This window comes from Heloderma suspectum, chromosome 1, assembly GCF_057233095.1.
Source record: "Heloderma suspectum isolate Gila_16-S chromosome 1, 16-S_ref, whole genome shotgun sequence".
NCBI lineage: Eukaryota > Metazoa > Chordata > Lepidosauria > Squamata > Helodermatidae > Heloderma > Heloderma suspectum.
The window spans coordinates 415,771,078-415,796,772 of NC_139458.1; the positions used below are offsets into that span (position 1 = coordinate 415,771,078).

General features: G+C 44.7%; 1 protein-coding gene across 2 annotated transcripts in view; it reads left to right on the forward strand.

The window, feature by feature from the left end:
* Positions 1-280: 280 nt before the first annotated feature.
* BUB1 (BUB1 mitotic checkpoint serine/threonine kinase) overlaps positions 281-25,695 on the forward strand; it is a 63,028-nt gene continuing 37,613 nt past the window's right edge. The window contains exons 1-12 of one of the 2 annotated variants that reach the window (XM_084829105.1): positions 281-715; positions 1,547-1,746; positions 7,042-7,101; positions 7,188-7,332; positions 9,742-9,938; positions 12,938-12,981; positions 14,355-14,437; positions 17,967-18,019; positions 19,709-19,905; positions 21,216-21,364; positions 22,577-22,980; positions 24,620-24,672. In XM_084829105.1, coding sequence (XP_084685231.1) covers positions 1,613-1,746; positions 7,042-7,101; positions 7,188-7,332; positions 9,742-9,938; positions 12,938-12,981; positions 14,355-14,437; positions 17,967-18,019; positions 19,709-19,905; positions 21,216-21,364; positions 22,577-22,980; positions 24,620-24,672 — 1,519 coding nt within the window. In that variant the 5' untranslated portion in view covers positions 281-715; positions 1,547-1,612. Of the gene's footprint in view, positions 716-1,546; positions 1,747-7,041; positions 7,102-7,187; positions 7,333-9,741; positions 9,939-11,836; positions 12,196-12,937; positions 12,982-14,354; positions 14,438-17,966; positions 18,020-19,708; positions 19,906-21,215; positions 21,365-22,576; positions 22,981-24,619; positions 24,673-25,695 lie in introns of those variants that run through there. The other variant, XM_084829106.1, reaches the window with a different exon arrangement.

Sequence of the window (25,695 nt, forward strand, 5' to 3'; positions counted from 1 at the left end):
CTCATTGGAAGGACAGATACTGAAACTGAAGCTCAAATATTTTGGCCACCTAATGCGAAGAGAAAACTCTCTGGAAAAGACCCTGATGCTGAGAAGGATTGAAGGCAAAAGGAGAAGGGGACGGCAGAGGATGAGATGGCTAGATAGCATCACTGATGCAATGAATATGGACTTGAGCACACTCCGGGAGAGAGCACAGGACAGGAAGGCCTGGCGTGCTATGGTCCGTGGGGTCACGAAGAGTCGGACACGAATGAATGACTGAACAACAACAAATGCGAAGAGAAAACTCTCTAGAAAAGACCCTGATGCTGGGAAAGACTGAAGGCAAAAGGAGAAGGGGACGGCAGAGGATGAGATGGCTAGATAGCATCGCTGATGCAATGAATATGGACTTGAGCACGCTCCGGGCGAGAGCGCAGGACAGGAAGGCCTGGTGTGCTATGGTCCATGGGGTCACGAAGAGTCAGATATGACTGAACAATCACATCGCCCAGAGTGGCTGGGTGACCAGCCGGATGGGCGATTAATAAATTAAATAAGGCAAAAGGAAGAGGGGCTGACCAAGGGCAAGATGGATGGATGATATTCTGCAGGTGACAGACTCAACCCTGGGGGACCTGGAGGTGACGACAGCCGACAGGAAGCTCTGGCGTGGGCTGGTCCATGAAGTCACGAAGAGTCGGAAGCGACTGAGCAAATAAACAACAATAAGGTGATTTCCTAAATCTGTCGGTTTATATCAGGGGTGGGCTACTTATGGCTCTTCAGATGTTTTGGCCTACAAATCCCATCAGCCCTAGCCAACACAGCCAATGGCGACGGATGAGAATTGTAGACCAAAACATAAGAAGGGCTACAAGTTGCCCATCCCTGCACAACAGTACAGAGAGAGTGGGGGATGATTTAATTATGCAGTGGGCTTCCAAAGTCAAGAAAATGCAAGACGTTGTGGTTCAGCGTGCCCTGTTTCTCTACAGGACAACATAATAAATACAGTACCTTCCCCAGCCTGGTGCCTTCCAGATTGTGGGACTACAGCTTCCATCAGCCCCAGCCAGCATGTAATCCTCACACAGCTCTGGAAGGAAGTAATTGGAGGCACTTGTTCCAAAGGGATATATAGATAGATAGATATGAACACATTTTATAGGAACTTGGGAAATAACAAAACAGGGCCACAGTATGCTGAACTACAGCTCCCATCCCTCCCCAGTCAGCGCGGGCGGAGGCTAATGTATAGGACTGAGAGGATCATATCTCCTATTTAAACCCCACACTTTATTCAACAAGGGCTCAAGGAAATTATAACTACCACTCACTTCCGGTTCCCAATTGACCGGGAGAAGCAACCGATGCAAAACGGCAACAAAGGGACGAGGGGAAAAAGGACAAAACATCTCCCCGTGCCCTATTATGCTCCTGCCCGCATATGGCGGCATCCACATAGAAACCGGAAGTGAAGGTCGTGCGTGACGCTCACTTTTTCCCTCCCCCTGCTTGTCGCTGTGGCATATTCTTCTCCAAGACACTTTTCTCCCTCCAGAGACCGAAAGCGTACGTTATCCTTCGTTCTGATTGGCTCTTCTTCTGGCGACACTAGCCAATCCCGATGAGGCAAGGACGCCTGTGCGGCTGCGCGGGGAGGTTTGAATTTTCCCCAGCGCCTCAGCCAGTTATGGTGGACGCGGCTGCTTCGGGAGCGCCCATCGCGGAGGCCGCCATGGACCTCTCCGCCCGCGCACAGTGAGTCCTTCCTTGGCCAGCAGAGGCGGTTTCAGGGCGGGACTGATCTCTTAAAGCGGGAAGATCCTAGGCGCCTAAGCCAGCCTAGAGGCTCGCTCTTACCTCTTGCTCTAGAAACCTAAGTAGACGTGGGAGGACGTGCTAAGGCGTCCGGGGTTATTGTTGTTCAGTCGTTCAGGCGTGTCCGACTCTTCGTGACCCCATGGACCATAGCACGCCAGGCCTTCCTGTCCTGCGCTCTCTCCCGGAGTGTGCTCAAGTCCATATTCATTGCATCCGTGATGCTATCTAGCCATCTCATCCTCTGCCGTCCCCTTCTCCTTTTGCCTTCAGTCTTTCCCAGCATCAGGGTCTTTTCCAGGGAGTTTTCTCTTCGCATTAGGTGGCCAAAATATTGGAGCTTCAGCTTCAGTATCTGTCCTTCCAATGAGCACTCAGGGTTGATTTCCTTTAGGATGGACTGATTTGACCTCCTTGAAGTTCAGGGGACTCGTAAGAGTCTTCTCCAGCACCACAGTTCGAAAGCATCAATTATTTGGCGCTTGGCCTTCCTTGTAGTCCAGCTCTCACAGCCATACGTTGCTACTGGGAAAACCATAGCTTTGATTAGACGGACCTTTGTCGGCAAGGTGATGTCTCTGCTTCTTACTATGCTGTCTAGGTTTGCTATAGCTTTCCTCCCAAGGAGCAAGCGTCTTTTAATTTCATGGCTACAGTCACCGTCTGCGGTGATCTTGGAGCCCAAGAAAGTAAAATCTGTCACTGCTTCCATTTCTTCCCCTTCTATATGCCAGGAAGAGATAGGGCCAGATGCCATGATCTTAGTTTTTTTTAATGTTGAGTTTCAAACCAGCTTTTGCACTCTCCTCTTTCACCCTCAACAAGAGGCTCTTTAGATCCTCTTCGCTTTCTGCTATTAGGGTGGTATCGTCTGCATTTCGGAGGTTGTTGATAATTCTTCCAGCAATCTTAATTCCGACATCTGATTCATCCAACCCGGCGTTTCTCATGATGTACTCTGCATATAAGTTAAATAAGCAGGGTGACAATATGCAGCCTTTTCGTACTCCTTTCCCAACTTTGAACCACTCGGTTGTTCCATGTCTGGTTCTTACTGTTGCTTCTTGACCCACGTACAGGTTTCTCAGGAGACAGGTAAGGTGGTCTGGTACTCCCATCCCTTTCAGAATTTGCCACAGTTTGTTGTGATCCACACAATTAAAGGCTTTAGCGTAGTTAATGAAGCAGAAATAGACGTTTTTCTGGAATTCTCTTGCTTTCTCCATGATGCAGCGAATGTTGGCGATTTGATCTCTAGTTCCTCTGCCTCTTCGAAACCTAGCTTGTACTTCCGGTAGTTCTCGGTTCGCATACTGCTGAAGCCTAGCTTGTAGGATTTTGAGCATCACTTTGCTGGCATGTGAAATGAGCGCAATTGTGCGGTAGTTTGAACACTCTTTGGCGTTGCCCTTCTTTGGAATTGGAATGTAAACTGACCTTTTCCAGTCTTGTGGCCATTGTTGAGTGTTCCAAATTTGTTGGCATATTGAATGCAGCACTTTAACAGCATCATCTTTTAGGATTTTAAATAGCTCAGCTGGAATACTGTCATCTCCACTAGCTTTGTTGTTAGTAATGCTTCCTAAGGCCCACTTGACTTCACTCTCTAGGATGTCCGGCTCAAGTTCAGTGACCGCACTATCATGGCTATCAGGGACATTCAGATCTTTCCTGTATAGTTCTTCTGTGTACTCTTTTCAACTCTTCTTAATCTCATCTGCATCTGTTAGGTCCCTGCCTTCTTTGTCCTTTATCATGCCCGTCTTTGCACAAAACATTCCCTTGAGATCTCCGATTTTCTTGAAGAGATCTCTAGTCTTTCCCATTCTGTTGTTTTCCTCGATTTCTTTGCATTGTTCATTTAAGAAGGCCTTCTTGTCTCTCCTTGCTATTCTCTGGAACTCTGCATTCAGTTGGATATATCTTCCCCTTTCTCCCTTGCTTTTCGCTTCCCTTCTTTCCTCAGCTACTTGTAAAGCCTCATCAGACAGCCACTTGGCTTTCTTGCATTTCTTTTTCTTTGGGATGGATTGAGTTGCTGCCTCCTGAACAATGTTACGGACCTCCGTCCATAGTTCCTCAGGCACTCTGTCTATCAGGTCTAATCCCTGAAATCTATTCCTCACCTCCACTGTATATTCATAAGGGATATGATTGAGGTCATACCTGAATGGTTTAGTGGTTTTCCCTACGTTCTTCAATTTAAGCCGAAATTTTGCAACAAGAAGCTCATGATGTGAGCCACAGTCAGCTCCAGGTCTTGTTTTGACTGACTGTATAGAGGTTCTCCATCTTTGGCTGCAAAGGACATAATCTGATTTCGATATTGACCATCTGGTGATGTCCATGTGTAGAGTCGTCTCTTGTGCTGTTGGAAAAGAGTGTTTGCTATGATCAGCGTGTTCTCTTGGCAAAACTCTATTAGCTTTTGTCCTGCTTCATTTTGTACACCAAGGCCATGCCTGCGTGTTATCCCAGTGATTTCTTGACTTCCTACTTTAGCATTCCAATCCCCTATGATGAAGAGGACATCTTTTTTTGGTGTTAGTTCTAGAAGGTGTTGTAGGTCTTCATAGAACCGATCAACCTCAGCTTCTTCGGCCTCAGTGGTTGGGGCATAGACTTGAATTACTGTGATGTTGAATGGTTTGCCTTGGATTCGTACTGAGATCATTCTATCGTTTTTAAGATTGTACCCCAGTACTGCTTTTCCCACCCTTTTATTGACTATGAGTGCTACTCCATTTCTTCTAGTAGATGTGGGAGGACGTGCTAAGGTGTCCGGGGTGGTGGTGGGCAAAACAGTTGCTCTCTGCACATGCCCAGAGACCATAGCTATGAGAACTGCTCTCTGTGCACGCACAGAGGTGTGCTCCTTGCCTGCCGGTATGTAATGGCACAGAGCGGAAAAAAACCCAAAATTAGCCCCAGCTGATGTATGCAGTATTATATTATAGATCATGTGCAGTCTGTCTAATACTGCACATAGTATTACACTTTTAAAATTATTATTTTTAAGTATTTTAAAATTATATTTTTAAAGTATTACACTTTTAAAATTATTTTTCTAGATTTTTTAACAAAACATTAACCAGCATTAAGGGTGCCATCCTATGAGTGTTTAGTCAAGTCAGTATGGCTGGCTGGGGAATGCTGGGAATTGTAGGACTTTTTTCTGTCTAAACATGCATAGGATTGTGTCGTAAGACAACTTGGGAATACACTGACCGCCATCTGTCATCAATATGCCATATTACAATACAGAGGTTGTCCCACCTATATTCTCTTCATTGATCCTACTCCATATCCCATTATCCTAACAAATCTTTCTATAATTGACCACAAGTTTCTGGTGCGTTTAATATTTCCTTGTCCCTAATCATATAAGTTATAAATTGATGCCAAGTCGAATGGAAGTCTTGTTTATCGTTACCATTCCTAGTTGCTCTTTTGGCTTTGGTCAATCACTCTTCTGGAAAAGCTGATCCAACTGGCTTTGTGTGCTCCTTTCCAGCTGGCTGCAATTTCCATCCAGGCTGCTGCCCATAAGAAAGTCAGTAGTTCTTTGTTTTGTAGTTTGTTGTTATCTTTGTCATATATCGATAGCAGACCCATAGCTGGAGACAGATCAGTCACTTGCCCTGTGATTTTACCAGCTTCTACAAAACCTGCCAAAATTGTTGTATAATGATACACATATGAAAAAATGTACATATGTACACATATGACAGCCACATATGAAAAAATGTACCAGTCATATTACAGTTCCAACAACACTTACTATTAAACTTCTTTTAAAAACAAATTGCATCCTACTTTTTTTCCATGAGGGGAGCTCAGCACTTTTAGCTGCAATCCTAAACACAGGTATTAGGAAGTGAGCCCAGTTCAAGATGGTGGGACTCGTAAGTAAACACGCATAGGGTTGTGCTGCAAGACAAGATCAAATAGCATGATCAAATCTTATAACAGAATCACCAGATAGAACAGATTATGATGTAACTTCCCTGAAGGCCTCTCTAATGATCTAGGTTCTTCACTAGGCACCAGAAAGCATATATGGAGGGTCATGGCAGGCATTTCAGGCTGTTGATGCCACAGCTGAAAAGACCCTGTTCCATCTGCCCACCTGCTGAATTTCAGTTTCTGTTGTTCATCTTGTTCTTGCTTACATTCAGGAGCCAGTTCCAGCTTTTCAGGGACCTTGGGCAAAGTGCCCTCTGAGTGACCCCCTCTCTCTTAGTATGAACTGGTAGGCTTACATGGCCTCAGCAGTAGTGCTGTAATTGGCAGATGGCAGCCAGAAACTAGATTTTTTCATGAGGGAATGGGTCAACTGCAGATGGAAACAGAGGAAACCAAAGGAGTTGAGGATTTTGTGGGGTTGGCAAAATGAATCATGCTATGGGCTTTGGCTAGAGGAGATTAGGGAAATACCTGGCCCACACTAGAGTGCCCCCCCCCTGAGGATAGTAGTTTCGACAAGCCTGACATGTATTTATTTAGCTCTTTATAACTAAATTGCTAAATAAAGGCTCTAGGATTGATACTTTTCTTTTTTACTGGCTCTGCTCTCATGTGTTTAAAGAGCAGCCTGCTGTTTAACCATGGGTCCCCCAACAACTCAAAGTTCCACATTTGGACATCACGCTAGACATCCCGGGGATGAAGCATTCCTAGGTTGTTTATTTTAGTGGGGGTGAGCTGGCAGAAACCAGTGTGCTAACTCGCTCCTGCTCATCTTTTCAACAACCCACAGTTTGTTAACTAAGAGTTGTTATAGGGTGCAAACTGGGCCATAGTGTATTCTGGCTGCATGGGAGGAGGAGAGGGGAGCGCATGAGGCCAAAGCTTCACTCGAGCTCACAGACACTTGCAGATGTAACACTAAATCCTGGCTTAGTGTTGCATGCGAATGTGGCCACTGTGGCATCATCCATTCAGGGAAAAGATTTCCCATGAGGTTGAATCTGAGGGCCAAGACAGATGAGATGTGGGAGCCCAAACTGAACCAGGGCTGCAATGCTGAGTGAATTTTTAAAATCTCCTCCTGTACCCTTTCCCCAGTCTACATCCACCCTGCCCTCCATCTGCTAGTAGTCCCAAAGGGGGAAAAATACAGATATCTGTGGAAGCCTCTATAAAGTCACTGTGGTCTAGCCCTATTCTAATACTACTAAACTCCTGTCTTGTGGTCAGTGCAAATACTGATATGACATCTGGTTTGCTTCATAGAATGTTTGAAGCACACATACAGAACTACAGCGGCAACGACCCACTTGATCCTTGGTATAGGTTGGTCTTTTCTTTGACTCTACTCTTTAGTTCCAATTCTAAATTTACTGTAAAGCACACAACTGATGAACTCATCTTGTATTTAGGTACTTTCAGTGGGTAGAAGAGATGTCGGAAGCAGAGGGAAGACAAAATTTCCTATTGCATTTGCTAGAGCGGCTTGTGAAAACATTTTTAAATGACAAGAGGTACCAGCACGATGCAAGATTCATCAACTGCTGTGTGAAATTTGTACGTACACAGGGTAGTGGCAAACTTTACAAAACTTTAGCAAATGCTAAAGAGTAAATTAGTAAGTTGTTTTATGTATTTATGTATGTATGTTCCTTCATGCTTTTAATAAGGGGATAGAATCTGTTGCATTCAGAAGAAACATGTTGAGTTTTCCTTTTGATACCATTTTTTGTTCTAAGATTGTTCATGTTTAATGGGAATCCAGTTTATCTGGTTAGCCATTAGCTGTTTTGTATTTAAACTGAATGCAAATTGAACTTTAGGGTGTGAAAGGAACATGTAGTACTGGTGACCTGGAGACTTTATCAGACCTTGCACGCTCCCCATCTCTTCCCCTCAACATCGCCCATCCCATCCCCCTTAGGTATCTCTGTTGCTTCCTCCTATGTGAATCAAAACACAAGCAAAAAAGTTATTTGACCCCTTACTACCCTGATGTCAACCGCAACAGAGGCTCTGTCATCGAGCACAGGGAGACAGCTCTTTTGCCACACATCCTGCTGCACATCTGTACCGCTTGTGTGGTAAAATTATTCTTGCCATAGGAAGCTGCCTGCTATTAAATCAGACCACTGGTCCCTCTGGCCCAATATTGTCTACTCAGGTTTTAAAAAAAATCAGCAGGATTGCCTAATATTCAGAGTGGTAGTAGCTATCCAGGATCTTGGGGTGTGCTCTTCAACATCTGGTGATAGAGATCCTGTTAACCAGAGATATCAGGGATCGAACCGGGGACCTTCTTTATAAATTCCAAATGTGTGTTCTACCACTCAGTTGGACCCTCGACCATTTGGCAAGATGATATAGGCAGATGACCTTGTCCACATGTGCTTGGAGTTCTCCCCACACGTGCCTCAGGTGTTCACACCTGGTAGCCTATTTCTGGGTTGCACAGGGGAGTGAGCAGGTGAGATGGAGGAAAAGCCATGCCCCCTCTTTAATGAGCTTCCGCCACGCAGTAAAAACATGGTTGTTCAGGCATGCATTTGGGGCGGGTTAGGGTATTTTTAGAAATATGATGTTTTAAAGTAGAATTTTATTGTTTTAAAATTGTGTTGCTGTACATCACCCAGAGTGGCCGGGTGACCGGCCAGATGGGCGATTAAGAAATTCAATAAATAAATAAAAAGAGGTGCAAGAGCCCTTTGCTTGTCTCTTGGCTCATGTGGGTATGAGTCAGTGCGTGGAACCAACATTGCTGGCCTTTCATCCCTCACTCAATTCAAAATTTGGCCTCTGTTAAATAAATTAATGAAGTTGCTGTCCAGGTTAATACCCTGTCCTGAAGGATTTCTTCCTGACATTCATGGAAAGGTCTTTTGCAAACATAAAAAGAGCCCTGCTGGATACAACCAGTCCTATCTAGTCCAGCGTTCTGTTCCCACAGTGGCCAACCAGATGCTTCTGGGAAGCCCACAAGCAGGACATGAGGGCAACAGCACCCTGCTTGTGTTGCCTAGCAACTACTATTGAGAAGTATATTGCCTCTGATACTGTAGGTAATATACAGTCACCATAACTAGTAGCCAGTCATGGCCTTATCTTCCAAGAATCTGTCTTAATTTATTTATTTAAAATATTGATATACTGCCCTTTATCAACAAATTTCAGCGCGGTGTACAAAACACATTATAACCGAAACAAATTAAAATTAAAATCTCCACTTAAACAGAAAGTCTAATTAAGCTAGGCATTAAAATCAGCAAATGCTTGGTTAAATAAATAGGTTTTTAACCAGCATTGAAACACCATCAACGTTGGTGCCTGTCATACTGTAGTGGGGAGAGAATTCTGGCCTGAAAAGGTGCTCGTCCTTGTTGCCATCAAATATACATGTGCAGGCGACAGAATAACCAGGAGCCCTGATCTGTAGATCTCAATGAGTGGGCAGGTTGACATGGGAGAAGGTGGTCCCTTAAATCTTTTTAAAATGTCCGAGTTGGTGACCATCACCACATATTGTGGTAACAAATCCTATAGTTTAACTATGCACTGTGTATAGAAGTCCTTCCTTTTGTCTGTCCTGAATCTCCCACTAGCCAGCTTCATGGGATGACCCTGGATTCCAGTATTATGAGAGAGGGAGAAAAGTGTCTCCCTGTCCACTTTTTCTACACCATGTTTAATTTTCTTCATCTCTCTCATGTGTCATTCCCCTACCCCTTTTACTTGCACTTTTTTCTAAGCTAAAAAGCCCCACATGTTGTGACCTTTCCTCATAGGGGAGTTGTTCCAGCCCCTTTGGCTGTCCTCCTCCTCCACCCTTTCCAACTCTTTAATGTCCTTTTTGATTGTGTTGCTGGTTGCTCCCTTCTCCGTTTTATAACACAGTGTTATCACAGTTGAGCTGATGTTCCTTTTTTTTAAATTAGTGCATTTATGTGCTTATGTCTGTGTCTTCCCTAGGGCACCTTCATTGATAACCCGAGTCAGTTTTTTGACTATTTATACAGCCAAGGAATTGGTAACAAGTCATCCATTCTGTATGTTGCTTGGGCTCAGCAACTTGGCATGCAAGGAAATGTGTCTCATGCAAACGCTGTTATTCAGAAGGGTATTCGCAACGGAGCACAGCCTGTTGAAAATCTACATCAGCAAAACCGGTCAGTCTGTGTATGGCCTGTGCTTGACAGCTAATCTTGTAGAGTAAACCAGTAGACTATAACCAACATTTTACATATAGGAGCTCATCAAAAGATATTGTCCAAGGAAAGAATATTGAGCTGCCTTTATGTGATTTAGCCCTTTCCCAAGCTACTGATTTTCTCCCCACTGAAACTGTATGCAAAATACAGGTGGTCCAGCGAAGATGTACAGTTATGTGTTAGCTAGCCAACTAGCAGGTCTTTAACAATGCAATCCTATACATATATACCTAGAAGTGAGTCCCAGTGAGTTCAGTGGGCTTACTACTATGTAAGTGGATTTATTTATTAGTAATACTTATATACTGCTTAATATAATAAAGAAGTATTTTTACGTCACTCCTCAACCAAAAAGACTCCCAGAGTGGCTTACATATAATTAATTAAACAAGACAGTCCCTGCCCATAGGCTTACTATCTAAAAAGGCATGACACAAGGAAAAAGGAATGGGGAGGGAAGAGAGGGAAACATTTAGTCTTTCAGCAGGGCTGGTGGAATGGCCCTGCTTCCCCTTCTTGTCTCCCTCAACTCAGCCTGCTGGAATGGCTGGTAGTGGTGACATTTGAGGGAGGAGGAGCCTTCCCCCCTCTTTCTCTTTTGCATGTGAGAGGAAGAGACTGAGAGAGTTTGGTTTTGAATAAGCCACCTTTTCCTGTGCCGTCCAAACTTGGGAAATGGTGGTTTATTCTAACTGTGGCTGGTTAAAATCAGCCAGGATGGATGTAATGGGAACAGGGCTAGATGAATCAGCTTGTTTCCTGTCCATGTTGCTTTCATATGTGTTTAGCTGTAAGCCCATTCTCTGCCGTTTCCACATTAATCTACGATTTATATTTTTAAGGCATGAAAATTCACATTTAAATACGTATGCCGAAAATAATGTGTTTTAAAATGTAATTTGATATGTTCTTTGAGGAGAGAACTGCATTGGACTATTCAGGTAGTGCAAAAGCTTGTGGATTACTTGGTTCCGGTCCATACATTAGTCTAGAAGGTATGGATCTGGTTAGTTCATGCTGGAGTTGGCAAAGAATGAATTCCTTCCACTTCCTTAAATGGGGAACTGTGGTTTGTTTGAAAATCTCCTGCACTTGTGAGTGGAGGAGAGGGGAGACAGGAGCATGTGAGCCTGAAGCTCATGCTCAAACAACGAACTATGGCTTGTCGTGTTTGGAAGAGGCCTTGACAAAGGGCTGTGCACATTTGGTGTTCTTGTTTAATTGGATGAGATTGCAAGTAAGTAGGGAAGGTGGTAAGTGAAAATAGGCTAGATGTACAATGTTTATAAATATCATAATTATTTGAAATAACCAGCTGAAAGAGGCAAGGTCCTATCCAGAGAGGTGTAATTGTAAGGGTGGATTCCAGTGTCACATGAGCAGACTTCTGTTAGCATGATGGGACTTTCTCCTCCACCCCTGCAACCTCCCGCTCCCAAAAATCTTGAAGGATCCCCAAATCATCTGGAGCAGATTTTGTGGGTTTACTGGTGTGTGTGTTGGAATAATGATGGCAGGGGATGACACCCCCCCCCCCAAAGGGTGCAAGCTAAGGGTTAGTGTAGGGTGCAGAGCTTGTTAACAGTTCTGCATGCGTTAGATAGCTTGGGATGCAAATAGAGTTTACGGGGGGGGGGTGTTGCCTAGCAACCAGGTAGCACCAAACGCATTTCATTTTTAGCCTGCGTTTCTTGTGTATAAAAAGACTAGCATGTTCATTATGTTCTGTAGTACTAGTGGCTTCATTCTGTTAGAAGCCTAGCATGATTTGCTCTGCTGTCTTATACCTCTGGCTGCTCAGCCAGGGGACTGTCTGTTTATGATTCCGTAAAGTTTGCCAAGGCCTTCACCTTCTGGATTCAGTCTGCTCATTTATTTAGCTAACGGGGGAATTGCCCCCCACCTGCCTCTGCTGGAGGAAGTAGTTCCCTGTTCTAGCAAGGAGGCATCTATGGGCTGTGCTCCCCACATCACTCAGGGCAAGACAGGGATCATGTGACCAGGCCTTTGACCTAGTCCCTCTGATTGGCTCCTCCTCTCCAGTTCATTCCCTTCCTTTGCCGAACACAGAGCTTGCCTCATTTTCTCTGGCCCTCCCTGTCAGCCTTCTGCTTCTGCAACTTTTTCCTATTCTCTTTCTTCCGTATTCTGTCAGTAGAACAACTTCATTGGATTTTCCTCTTAGCAGTGTATTTCTCTGCATGTCTACTTGGAAGTAAGTCCTGCTGTGTTAAAAGGGGCTGACTCCTAGATAAGTGTTCATGGGATTGCAGCCTAAGATGGACAATACTTAAAAGCAGGGGGAAACACATACAAATAAATTGGAAGGATTTAAAACAGAAAAAAATGGTGGAGGTACATAAGGGGAAGAGGAAAGATTGACCTGCGCACGCCATACTGTATAAATAGTTATTGTGGTCGCTGACAGGGGTGGGTGGCAGGGTGGAGGAGGTGTTCACTGAGATTTTTCAGCCTAGAGTGTTGTTTATTTTTTTTATTATTTTTTATTTACCATATTTATATACCGCTCCTCATCAGAAGTATACTAGTTCACACTTACCAGACAAAGAATTGCAAATACAAGGACCGTACATGCTTTTCTGAGTGTAAAAGATGCTGCTTCTCTGTTCATCATGACAATGGCGAAATGGGAAATGGGACTTAAAAGTTAAAGGCTTTCATAGAGTGATTGGCATGTTGACGGCGCTACGTGTGGTGGTGTCAGTGGCGATAATTGGAGAGCATGGAGGAGATCAGACAACAGTTTCAGTACAGCCAACTCTAGAAAACTTTGCCGTTGGTTTCTTCATATATGTGACACACTTGGAAGCTGTTTTTAACAGTTTGTAATAAACATTTCATTTCTGTTCAGGTTCTTAAATTAAATCTTATTTAATGCAGAAATATCTGACTTATCTTAGATAGTGTTAGTTATGGTCTCTTCTCTTCAACCTTAGATTGTTACAGAGCTGCTTGCCCCAGAATCACATTTCAAATCAAGGTGGGTCTAATTCTACTTCATAAATATATTACTATGCAATAATCTTAAGAACTTGATTTTTTTTTAAAAAAATAACTAGGTATTTCTCCTGAACTTATGAAAGCAAACTTGAGATATACTTTCTTCAAGGAAAATGCCAAAAGTGAGTTAACTTAAAAACAGTTGTGGCTCTGTTTGATTTTATTTCTTTTTTAGCCTTCTTTGGAAGCAGAGATCTCAGTCATATATATATAGAGAGAGAGGGGCGGTGGGGAGAGAGAAGAGCACTGAATTTTCTACATACCTAAGATTTTTTTGCCTGGATGTTGATATTTAGGAACTGGGAGACTAAGCTGTTTATGGCCGGAGACCTGGTTCTTGACTGATGGTGCTAAGCTTCTTCCTTAATATATAATTAAGACCACCCAGTGCCCTCCAGAGGTTTTGGTTACAACTCCCATCAGCCGTAACCCATCCCATCCTACGTTGTTTGGGAGGGCCCCCAATCTTCCACAGAGGTTTTTTAGGGTGCACAGATGGTTGCAAGGGAAGAGCAGAGGACTATTAACTTTCTTAACTTATCTTTAAGATCCAGGCTTTGGGGCCAGTTAGATCGATCACCATGACTTGAACAAGTCATGGTGGCTTGTTTAAGCAGCGGTGCATGCTGGGGATCATTTGCCTAATTATGCAGCTGGATGCAGCTTGTTGTGTCATCCAAACCTGGACGGCATGGCTTGTTGGAGGGGAAAACAACCCTCCAATAACCCATGAGCTGTTGTTAGGTTATTAGAGGGTTATTTACTCCTCCAACAAGCCATGCCGCCCGGGTTCAGACAGCACGACAAACTGTGCCCACATGGATGATTAGGGAAATGGCTTCTTTAAGCCATGGTGATTGTGTGAACCCGGTCATAGAGGGCTGTTATTGGCATTATTTTGCTAGACAGAAGCTTTTGCTAGACAGAAGCTTACCTGTCTCTTCTATACTCTTTTTTGCCTTAAGCAAATAGTAAACGAGTAAGATAAGATTGTAATCTAAATCTCTACTTGTTTGAAGTGGTATTGCTCTTTTGGTTCATTCTGCGTTGAAAATTTGAATATCAAGGAATGGAAGCCATGTTCTAGAAACCAGTTTATTTCCCCATAATCGTCTTGTGGATGTGGGTTTAGATCAGCCTGCGCCAACCTGGGGCCCTCCAGATCTATTGGATTTCAGCTCTCATCAGCCCCAGCACGCAATGGCCAACAGTCAGGAAAACTGGGGATTATATTCTAAAATCTTGAGAGGGCACCAGGTTGGGAAAAGCTGGGTTAAACTTTGTACTGGTCACAGCTTACCTTTAATCAGTGGGATCCATTTTTAACTTATCTAACGGTGTATTTTTCTGTAGTTGGTGCCTTGCAACCGCTTAATCCCCAGCTGTCCAATCAAATGGCTTCTAAAGATGACCCGGCCTCTGTTTTTCCAAATCAGGTATCTAAAAATAATAGCGCATTTGAGACATAAGAAAATGGGATCGTGCAGGAGGGTGGGTTGAGTTTATCCTTGCATCCTTCTTCATTGACGTTTTGGGATATAAATGGAGATCAGACAGGTCAGTCACAATGTGATTGTGATGGAAACCTTCGTTTCCTCATCTTTTTCTTGTTTTATGTTTTAATGGCATTAAAAGTTAATATTTCCATAGTATTGTGGGGAACTACTGTGTACTCCCATAAATATCTGTTAAGATCTAGCTGGCCCAAAGCATCACTGAATATAGCCTATATAGAAGAAGAATGTAGCCAAATTAAGTATTCTGTGTCTTAAGAGGTTTTGTGGTTGTTGTTCAAACTTGAAAAATTCTTATCTAACCTTTGCAAATGCTGAGTGAACCCAAGTGTATTGGGTTAATGCATGCAGACCATCTGATGAAGACAGCATTGTAGTTACATATTAATGGGGTAATCATTCACCGTCTCCAGGTTTCTTTTTCCTCCTAGGAGATGCATAGATATAATCAAAAGCTGCTTTCAGGGCCTTATGACTGAAAAGTGGCCTATACATTTAACTATACATAAACAATGGCTGGGTTTGGGTAGAACACTAAACTATGGTTTATTGTTATATACACCACCCTTAGATTTGTGCACTCCCCCTGCCCTCTCCTCCATCAGCACAGCCATGAAGAAAAGATCAGACGCTTTTGCTTCCATTTGCAGCTAAATGTGGTTTGCCATTTTATCCGAACCCAGGCAAACAGGTTAGTCTTGAACTATGTTTTAGGGAAACAAGCCAGGATCAGAAACCACAGTTTGAAGTTGGCTTGTTTTTCCTAAGCCATAGTTAAGATTAATCATAGTTTGCTGGGTTTGGACATAATGACAAATGGTGGCTACTAGAAAACAGAAGCAAAAGCTTCCAGTTTCCACCCCATGGCCACACTGGAGGAAGAGGGGGGAGTGGGGAGCTTGCAGACTCAAGCTTCATACACGTAATGTTAAACCATAATTTAGCGTTGGGTCCAAACTCAGCCAATATGTTTACTACTACCGGGCACTTACAAATATATAGCCATTTCAGTATATTGGAATCTCAAGCTTGGATCCAAAGATCCAAGGATGTCACTGATGTCATTCCTGTCAAGGGCTCCTTGGAGGCCTCTCTCAGTCTAATCTAGTAGCCAAGTCCAGACACAGACAAAGGGATTCTTTTCAAAGCTTTATTCCTCTTTTACAACTTAACAACTCTACCGTTAGCAATTAGATATGAGCAGCAGAATACCTATGCCCTAAGTTGGAACAGTTGGTCCCCGTTTGAAAGGGAATTACTGGCAGACCCCTGAACTTAAGGACTAGGGAGAGTCCCTCCCCTTTTCCCTTGGATCCTCTGGGCGCAGCCGTTGTTTGCGCGCCAACCGGGCACTACACCTTCTTTCTGTGCCCTCCATTTGGCGCCGCTCTCTGCGTCAGCGTCGTGCGTCCATCAAGTCTGCTTCCCGCGCTCTGTCACTCCCAGGACTGCTATCTAAGCTAGGAATGCTGGTGGGAGGAATCTCCGTCAGCTGTTGGCCCTGGGAAAAAGGAGCACGCTCCTCTCCCAGGAGCGACTGCTCTTCCTCAGAATCAGAACTACTCTGGGATTCTATGGGCTCTGTGTCCACCCTGACAATTCCTCCCACCTGCACCTCTCTGAAACTTCTCTGAATGCTTAATTATTTTAAGGAGCTGGAGGGTCCCCCAACCCCTTTAAGCTGGGTTTTTTTAACCTGTTGCATGGTGCTTCTTGAGCCTGTTTAGTGAGCTATAATAATTGTTTTTTCAAATTCCTCTCTCCAGTATATGAGCAGCTTTTTAGGTGTTATGCTGCCACAAACAAGTGAGGCTTCCTGTGAAACCACAATAGACATTCCGTCCAGCCTTAAGGCTTGTGGATAGCCTTTAGTGCAGAGGTCCCCAACGTGGTGCCATGGTGCCCACAGGAACCTTCAATGGCGCCCACAAACTTCTCCACTCCCTGCCCCCTTCAAAAATGTATTTTTTAATTAAAAAAACCCTGAAAAACGTTAGGGTGCCCACTTCTGCTTTGTGTTCATGAACCTGCAGCTGATCAGTTATTCAGCAAACAGGAAGAGATGGAAAGAGTTGCTTCCCAGCCCTGCCCAGTCTTCTGCCCACACAGACTTTTCCCCCTTGTGCTCTCTCTCTCTCTTCATCGCCAGCCTCTAGCCTCACTATTTGTCTCTCCCAGCTCCTTTCCTTGCTATTTCTCATCCTTCTGCATCCCCAGCCTTCTTCTTTCTCTCTCTTTCTAGCCTCACTCTTTCGCTCTCACTCACCCCTTTATCTTGCTGTTTCCACTCCCAGCCTCTAGCCTTGCTCTTTTTCTCCTAGCCCACATCTTTACTTCACTATTTCTTCCAAGGTCGGCCCAAGATACTTTGCTGCCTGAAGCGAAGGACAAAATGGTGCCCCCCCCCATTCCCTGTACAGAAGCCAACTGGACTGGACTCACAGTTGAATCTTATTTCAATACTAGCAATCAATAGCATCCTGAGGGCAGCAAGCTACCTTAGGGGACACAGGGCAGGCTGAGTAACATACACAGCTCTTGTCCTCAAACACCTCACTGCCATTCCCTGCCCATCAGCATCTTCTGCCTGAGGCAAATGCTTCACTCCGTCTAATGATAGGGCTGGCCCAAGGCTTCTGGCCTTGCTTTTTCTCTCCTCCCGCCTCTTTAGTTCGCTATTTCTCCCCACTCCTAGTCTCTAGCCTTGCTCTTTCTCTCACTTCCCCCCTCCCTCCCAGTCCCTAGCATTGCTCTTTTTCTCCCCTTCCCAGCCCTTTCTGTTGTTCTTCACATACACACATGCACACAGAGCACCTTCCCACCTTCACTGAGCACCTACCATTGTACTGTGATGGTAGAGGAGGAGGTAGGGGTGCCAGGTGGGGAATGGAATGGCTGAGCCTGGGTTGAGGCAGGGAAAAAATTTTCCTTTGGGGGCTGGGGGCATTTTCCTTTCCTTTGGGCTTCGGGAAAGGTGTGTGTGTGTGTGTGTGTGTGTGTGTGTAGAGCGTGAGCAGAGCAATCCAATGTAGGCCTACTCAGAAGTAATTCCCACTGCGTTCCATTTAAACATGCATAGGATTGCAACCTTAAATGGGTATTTTCTTGTGCTTCTGTGGGGTCAAATATGTGGATTGGCTTTGGAGTTCAGATGCTTCCTCTGCTTGTATTCAGTTTCATGGATGAATTACTTGCCTTTTGACTAGCCAGGCCCCTGCAGTAGTCATTATGTGAATAGACACATCCTTTGTGGGAACCATTTTGTGGTGATGGCCACAGCAATTTCTCAAATTCCCAAATGTGCCCACAGGTCCAAAAACGTTGGGGACCCCTGCTTTAATGTCGCTCTTCTCCCCGCCCTCCGGGTTGCAGGAATTGGTTGGTCCTGTGTTAGAAGAATCCTCTTCTAACTTCGAACTTTCCTTTTCAAACTTTCTGTTTTCTTTTGTAGAAGCCAACCAATTCTGAACCACAGCCCATTGCTTGTAGGGGACAAGAAAATACGTAAGTAACTGTTTTCAGAAATACAATGCTAAATTATGTTAAGTAGGTTCAGTGTTTTGTCATGGCTAGGGATGGCGGAGAATTTCTCCCCGAAACTTCGGGGGGCCGAGCGCCAACGTGTTCGGCCCCCCGAACAAGTTTCGGGGAGAAATCCTCCGCACCGCCCCCCACACCCCCCCCGGGACGGGACTTACCTTCCCTGAATGTCCCTCCCGGCGGCGGGTCCGGCTGGCAGTTCGTCCGGTGTTCGAGCGGGGCGGGAGCGGCAGCCGGTCTTTCGACCGGCTGCCGCCCCCGCCATTGCAATCAAAGAAAAAAAAAAAAAAGTCCCCTGATAGGCTACGTGACGATTCACGTAGCCTATCACGGCTAGATTTGCAAAGTCAGCCGTGATAGGCTACGTGAATCGTCACGTAGCCTATCACGGGTGACTTTAAAAAAAAAAAAGTGTGTACGGATAATGGCGGCCCCCATAGGGAGCCGCCATTCCCGTTCCTTATTTGGTGGCTGTAGTCTACGTAAACATTTACGTAGACTACAGCAACTAAATAAGGAACGCGAATGGCGGCTCCCTATGGGGGCCGCCATTCGCGTACGCGCTTTTTTTTTTTTTAAGTCACCCGTGATAGGCTACGTGACGATTGACGTAGCCTATCACGGCTGACTTTCCAGATCTAGCCATGATAGGCTACGTGAATCATCACGTAGCCTATCAGGGGACTTTTTTTTTTTTTTTTTTTTTAACTTTCGTGTTCGCGGCCGGGCGAGGCGGGAAGCCTCCCCCCCGGCCTGAATTTCGGCCGGGCGAGGCGGGAAGCCTCCCCCCCGGCCTGAATTTCGGCCGGGCGAGGCGGGAAGCCTCCCCCCCGGCCTGAATTTCGGCCGGGCGAGGCGGGAAGCCTCCCCCCCCCCGGCCTGAACTTCGCGGGGGGAGCAGCGAAGCGCTCCCCCCCACCGCGAACAAGCTGCGAGAAAAGGTAAGTGACTTTCGTCCACCCCTAGTCATGGCTAACTCGACAGAACACATTTAAATGGCCTGGGTCCTGCATACCTGAAGGGACATCTTTGTCCGTATGTACTTACCTGTCCTTTGCATTTGGGGAAGAAGGTCCAATCTTTGTGACGACCTTGAGTCAGATAAAAGCAGCAACGCAGAGCTTTCTCCATGGCATCACCCACTCTACAGAAAACACTTTCAAAAGAGATCTGTCTGTCCCTGTCCTAGTTTTTTATTTGTATTTATTACATTTTTATCCAGCCTTCAAAACCCATCCCACCCACCCCTTTAATCCTCACTACAATCCTGGGAAGTGGGCTAGGCTGATTGATGGAGAGACTGGCCCAGGCTCACCCAGTAAGCTTTGTAGCTGAGTGGAGATTTGACCCTTGGGTCACCTTGGCCCAAGTCCAGTGCTCTGGTCTCACAACTACGCCATCGGTTTCAGTGGCAACTGAAAACAATTCTGTTCTGAAAAGACTTCTCTGGCATTTGAATTGGTGGTGCTGTCTGGAGGCAGCTTATTACTATTTTATTAACTGATCAGTTGTTGGTATTTAATATTTGCTGGCTGCTTGATTGGATAGAATGTTTGTTTGTGTTTATATGCTGCCTTTCTTATTTTGGGTACCCCTTGGCTGAGTAGGCTGCTGATAAGTGCCATAAATAAATCACCACTTTTTCCTTCGCAGGGAACAGCCTAAATATGTAACCACCATTTCCAAATCAGAAGTGTTACCAACGCCTTCATCCAATGCTGTCCTTGAGCAGAAGGCGATGTATGCCAAGAACCTTCTTTATTGTGAAGGTTCTGAACTGTGCTTTGAAGAAGTAAGAGCCAAAGCATATTTGAAAAAGGCCGAACGTCTGAAAAGGCACAAGGAATGGGGTAATTACAACTTAGACTTCTTGTTATCCCTGTTCCTGAGGCTGAAGATGCGGTTACAATATATTAAAAATAGACTATGTTCAATAAATGGATGATATTCTAGAGGTGACGGACTTGACCTTGGGGGAGCTGGGGGTGGCGATGGCCAACAGGAAGCTCTGGCGTGGGCTGGTCCATGAAGTCACGAAGAGTCGGAAGCGACTGAACGAATAAACAACAACAACAACAACATGTTCAGTAAACGCACACTGGGTTGGATCCAGGCTACGTTAGTTGCACAAGTCCCATTGAAATCAATGGGACTTAAGTTATGACTGATTTTTCCCATTGATTTCAGTGGGACCTAAGTGCAACTTACTTGGTCTGGATCCAAGCCATTTTCCTTTTGGACTGTGCTTAACATCAAGCTGAAACCTAATCCTGCATATGAACTTAATTCTGACCCCTGAAAGGCAACCTAAATAAAATGGCCATAGACTGTGGACTTCAGCAACTATGCAGGGGGAGGGAGTTGTAGGCTGCCACATGAAATTCCTGTCTTTGTGACCAAACCTGCAGCTGGGGGCGGGACAGGGGAATTCTCTGTCAGTTTCGCTTTCTCCCATGTTTGCTTTTTGTTAACTCAAGTTCTTTCCATCTGTTTATGAAGAAATGTACCTCTGGGCTCTCTGGCCCTTCGTTTCTTTACTTTCAGGGGCTTCCACCCAATCAGCTTTCCAGCCTTTAGCCTGGACATACAGCTATTCCTTCTGTACAGCTGCTGTGAGACTTTAATCCTAGCCAAACTGACAATTATCGCTTCTCAAAGAAGCTGGAGTGTGTACCTTTTCTTGTTGGCAAGTTTTGTTGCTGACTAGGTGGGACGTTCTCTGCCATTGCAGCAGAACAACCAGACAGAGTTAGAGGCTTCACCACACATGCAATATACAGTATAGATCTTTTGTAGTCTTGGTCCATCATCTAGAAGTCTTGCTCACCGTTCTGTTATTTCCAAAGCCTATCCTTGCTGACCTTCCCATGAATACTCAAATGTGAAGTTACCCAAATACCTCCTTCTGTAGGTTTGTGTGAATATTATTTGTCTCTGGGGATCTTAATGTATTCAGAACTAGCAAGTATTTTTGGACATGCTGTTTTGTCATCCTGGCCTGCTGTGTCTGATCTTTCCTGGGGTTTTCAGGCTTGCTAAATGTCCCCTTTCCCAGCTTTTAACACTAACAAAGGGTGGGGAGAGTCTACCCCCCGCAAACCGCCCCCCCCAGATCATATGCATGCTTTGATCTCTGAAACATGGATTTTGATGCATTCAGAAGATGAAGACAAAGAGTTCATGAAAAAGAAAGAAAATGACCTCCTTGAGCTCCAGGAACTACAGCAGAAACTGGATCAGCTCTCCCAGACGTCATCTTCATTCCAGAAAAGGCCGTCTACACACCAGTCTCTTCTAAGCACCACACTGGTATGTTTGTGGTATTTTGTATTGGGGAGTGGTATCGGCATTTGTTCATATAAATGTGCACCCCTCAATTGTTGACATCATCATTATCATGTTACATGACTGGAAAAGAAGTTTTGACCTTTCATATCTTTAAGAACGCCCTCTCCTCTATATCTCATAGTGCCCGTTAAGGGTATCCCCTTAACAATGCCCACCCATAGAATCTGGGACCTTCTCCCTGCAGTGTGTGTGCTGTGTGACAATGCTGTGACTAGGTTATATTTTGGTCAATAAGGGATATCCTTTGGATAGTCTTGTCACTGTCTTTCCGTGCTCACAGCACTGAGGCAGTGACTGTATCGGGGCAGGTGTTCTGACCCATTAAGTGTGGGTTCCACTGACAGTTAGCCAGGGTAAACAACAGACACAATGTCTGTGAAACAGTGAAAACAAATACTCAGTAAACTGAAGTTTGGGATGAATGCAATTAGAGCTAGTAATCTCTTAAACCAGGCTTCTGCAGCCTGGTGCTCTGCAGTTGTTTTGGACTTCAACTCCCATCAGCACCAGCCAGCATGGCCTATGGTCAGGAGACCTGGGAGCTGTAGTCCAAAATATCTGCAGGGCCAGAGGTTTTTAATATTTCGATATGTTCATTAGTTGTATCTATTGGTTTTGGCTTATGTTGTTGGCTTATGAAGTTGCTGGCTTATGAAGTCTGGGTTGTTTAAACTATGGTTTGTTGTGATGTCTGAACCCAAAACCATGACTTGTCCCTCGCTTGTTTGTGCTGTTTTATTGTTTTGTTTTTTTATGGTTGTAAATTGCCTTTGGGGCATTTACTAGTTGGATGGTGTATAAATAAATAAAACACACTGAAGTGATCTCCTCCCCTCCAGACTCAAACCCTAAACATGGCTCAATGCAGGTTGTCTTTTAAAATTCACATTTCCTGACTAAGCCTTCAGGATAGGATGGGATGCACATTTGGTAGAACCCTTCCTTAAAGCTTGAAACCCAATCTACCTGAGCTTATACATATCCATAAAGGATTTTGTGAACATGGTGAGATTAGTTCTTTTTAAAATTTTAAATGAGTGTGTGAGGTATCAAAACCATGCATACATACACACTTTGAAATTTGTAATGGCATAGCTCAGAAGTGTTTCAGGAATAAAAATCATCATGCAAGGTTCTGTTTGCCAAAATGTTCTCCCTTCTTCACTTGATAAGGGGGGTCCCTGTGTACAAATCAGCACAGCTCAGTGTTGGCCGGAATGGGCAGCACCTTCCCCAGCTGGATATCCACAGAATTATTTGAATTTGGGGACCGACCATCAGAGTTCAGTTGGAGATGCTTCTGCTGCGCAGCCGATTGGAGACTGGCAACAACGATCCATTTTCGGTGAGGTTTCGGTAGGCAGTACTTCAGTTCCACAGCCAAATGGAAATCTCCGGCAACAATCGGTTTTGGTTTCTACAATGGTTGCGCTAAGCGAAATGGCTGCATCCAAAGCTGAACTTGATCTTGAAGACTGTGAGAGTAGCCTGCATAGACTTCACGTCAGCTGTGAGGATTCTGTTCAGCCGCCTCAGAAACGAGCTACCATCTCCCACAGTTACCATCATGGAGAGCAGTAAGTAAAAAATCGGCATCTCAGCTCCTACTTCAGTTGTTTTTCCTTTAGCCACACTGTGGCCTGGTCTGCATATAACACTAAGTCATGGTGTGGTTTGTTGAAATCTGGCTTGCTGTTGTGTCGGAACCCATCCCTGCCAACAAACCACGATTTATTAACCAGCTATAAACCACAAATAGAAGTCACGGTTTGTTGTGATGTCCAAACCCAGAACCATGGCTTATCCCTGACTTGTTCGTGCTGCTGTCTGCCCTGAAACAGCAAGAGCAGCCTGAAAATTGAAACCACTCTGAAGGCTGGTGAAACGGGTGAGAGAGATACAAACCAGAAATAGGGAAAATAACCCGCAGTTTCTTTGTTTGTCTGTAAGTCAGTTAACGGCGAAAGCCACAACACATGGTTAACAGAAACCATAGCCACAGCCATCATGGCCAATGGTCTGGAATTCTGGGAGTTGTAGTCTAAAACTACTGGAGGGCACCACGTTGGGGAAGTCTACACTGAAGCAGCCCTCATGGACATTTTTAAAATTGTTCCAGCCAAGTAATTGTTACCTTATCAAAACGAACTTAACTGAAATTCTCACCCATCCCTATTTGCAAAAGCCCAATTTCCACACCAAGGATCTGCCTGAATGACCCCTCCCCCAGCCATTGCCCACTGCTGAAGCCTGCTTTCTCCCTGAAGTATTAATTAACTCTTCAGTAGACTGCTTCATACCAGCTTCTCAAGTAGTGTGTTAATAAACTGATGGTAGCTTTTCTTTTCACCATGGATCTGTCGCTAGTTCTAAATTACATGCAGTTTGAGCATGCTCAGCAAGATTTATTTTCTGGATGCACCAGATTATTTGCTCTTTGCCTATGGATCCCAGGGGTGGATTACTTCTCCAGGATTCTACACCCCTATTGATTCTGCTCTCACACCAGTACTCAGCAGACACAGGTACGATAATAGATCTCTTCCTTTCAATTAAGAAGTAATTGTCACAGTGAATTACGGGTCTACAGACAAACTAATCTGCTGCATTTTCAGATAAGGAATTCCAGACTCTTCCATCCTTACATCTGGTCAGTTTTTCTCCCGTGTTTGTGATCAGCATGGAGTGTTTCCAAACGCTGGCTAGTGAATGCCACTGTGCTAATCTTAGGCTACCATCCTAAGCACACTTACAAGAGAGCAAGCCCCATTGAATTCGGTGGAACTTACATCCAAGTAAACATGCAGAGCATTGTTTGGTGAAATATCAAAAATCCAAATTTTAGATACTACTTTAAAACTGAGGACTACACATAATTCTTTTCAGTGGATGAATGTTCATGATAATGTTGTACAAACTTGTGTAGAACTCGTGTTCTGAAGGGCATTATTTCTAAAACCAGCGCTAGAAGCGGGGCAGGATGCCTTTTCACTTTTCTTCATGCAGACCTAAAACCATCCCGCTTCTCTTTCAACAGACATAATTAAGGCACGGTCCACCTTTGAAAACCCAGCATCCCACTTTGAGCACTCGCTAAAATGAATGCTCTGCGTTGATCATATTTCAGTATTTCGTTTTATTTTTGTCCTTGTAAGAATTAGGTTGCCTTTAGAGTGGAACCTATTGAAGAACTTATATGTTCATTTTTCCACACAGGCACTTGGATACATCTCACCAGAAACTGCAGCATTCCACAGAAATGAGAGATGGTAATAATCTACTCTCCTGCTATCTTTGTAATACTCTGTCAGCCCTGTAATATAGCAAGTGGACTATCGATCTATACTCAAGGATGATTAACCTGGCGTAATCTCAGCGGCTATTTTTATCCCCCAGACAGTGATCGAGAGTCCAGCAGTGTTCAGGCTTCTTAATAAAGTTGGCACTGTCTACCATAGGAGCATCACAGTTACGGAGCACCGCATAACACAGAGAGCTAAGAATGGTGATGGCTACAGTGTTGGACTAGATGTGGGATGGCCCAGGTTCAGATCCCCACGCAGCCGTGAAGTTCACTGGATAATGTTGAGCCAGTCACATGAGCCATTTTTATGTGTACAATCATCACCTGGAGGTGGGGAGGACTGGCCCCTTCCCCCCGTAGGAATAGCAATGGCTGGAGATCAGACTAATAGAAAGTTTCACCAAAGGGTTCATCTGCTCTTAGAGTGCTAGAGACGCAATAGCAGAGGTCACCCAGGGTGCAGTGCTTATCAGCTCCCCTGGATACATGCCTACTAGCAAGGCAGAGCAAAAGAGGTGTGCTATTTTAACCAGGCCTGCTTCTTGTCCAGAAGAAAAAATTAAGTTCTTGTGTCTAGTGTTTGTGTGTGCCTTTGCCAACCAAGTCAAGTTTGTTTTGCCAAGCCTTCACTTCGTGGACTCAGTTATTCAGCCACTCAGGCTAGCGCCCCCAAGGTCTGCACAAAAGTGGAATGTGCGAAAGGAGGACCTATGTCCACACAGGTAATGGGAACTTCCAATTGTGTGCAGGGAACACCTACAGCTATATATGCACAGGTGCTCTTTTTCAGACATGCTGCTCAATACACCAATGGGTGTGTGGGGGGCGGGGGGGGGGCAGCTTCCATCTGATTATAGGATGCATGATGCAAATGTGAAAAGGGCTTATATTTCAGCCTAACCTACTTTGCAAGGCTGTTGTGAGGAGGATAAAAAATAGGCAAAATATTGCTGCAGAAATTCTTAGGATTGCATTACGTCAGTCCTCT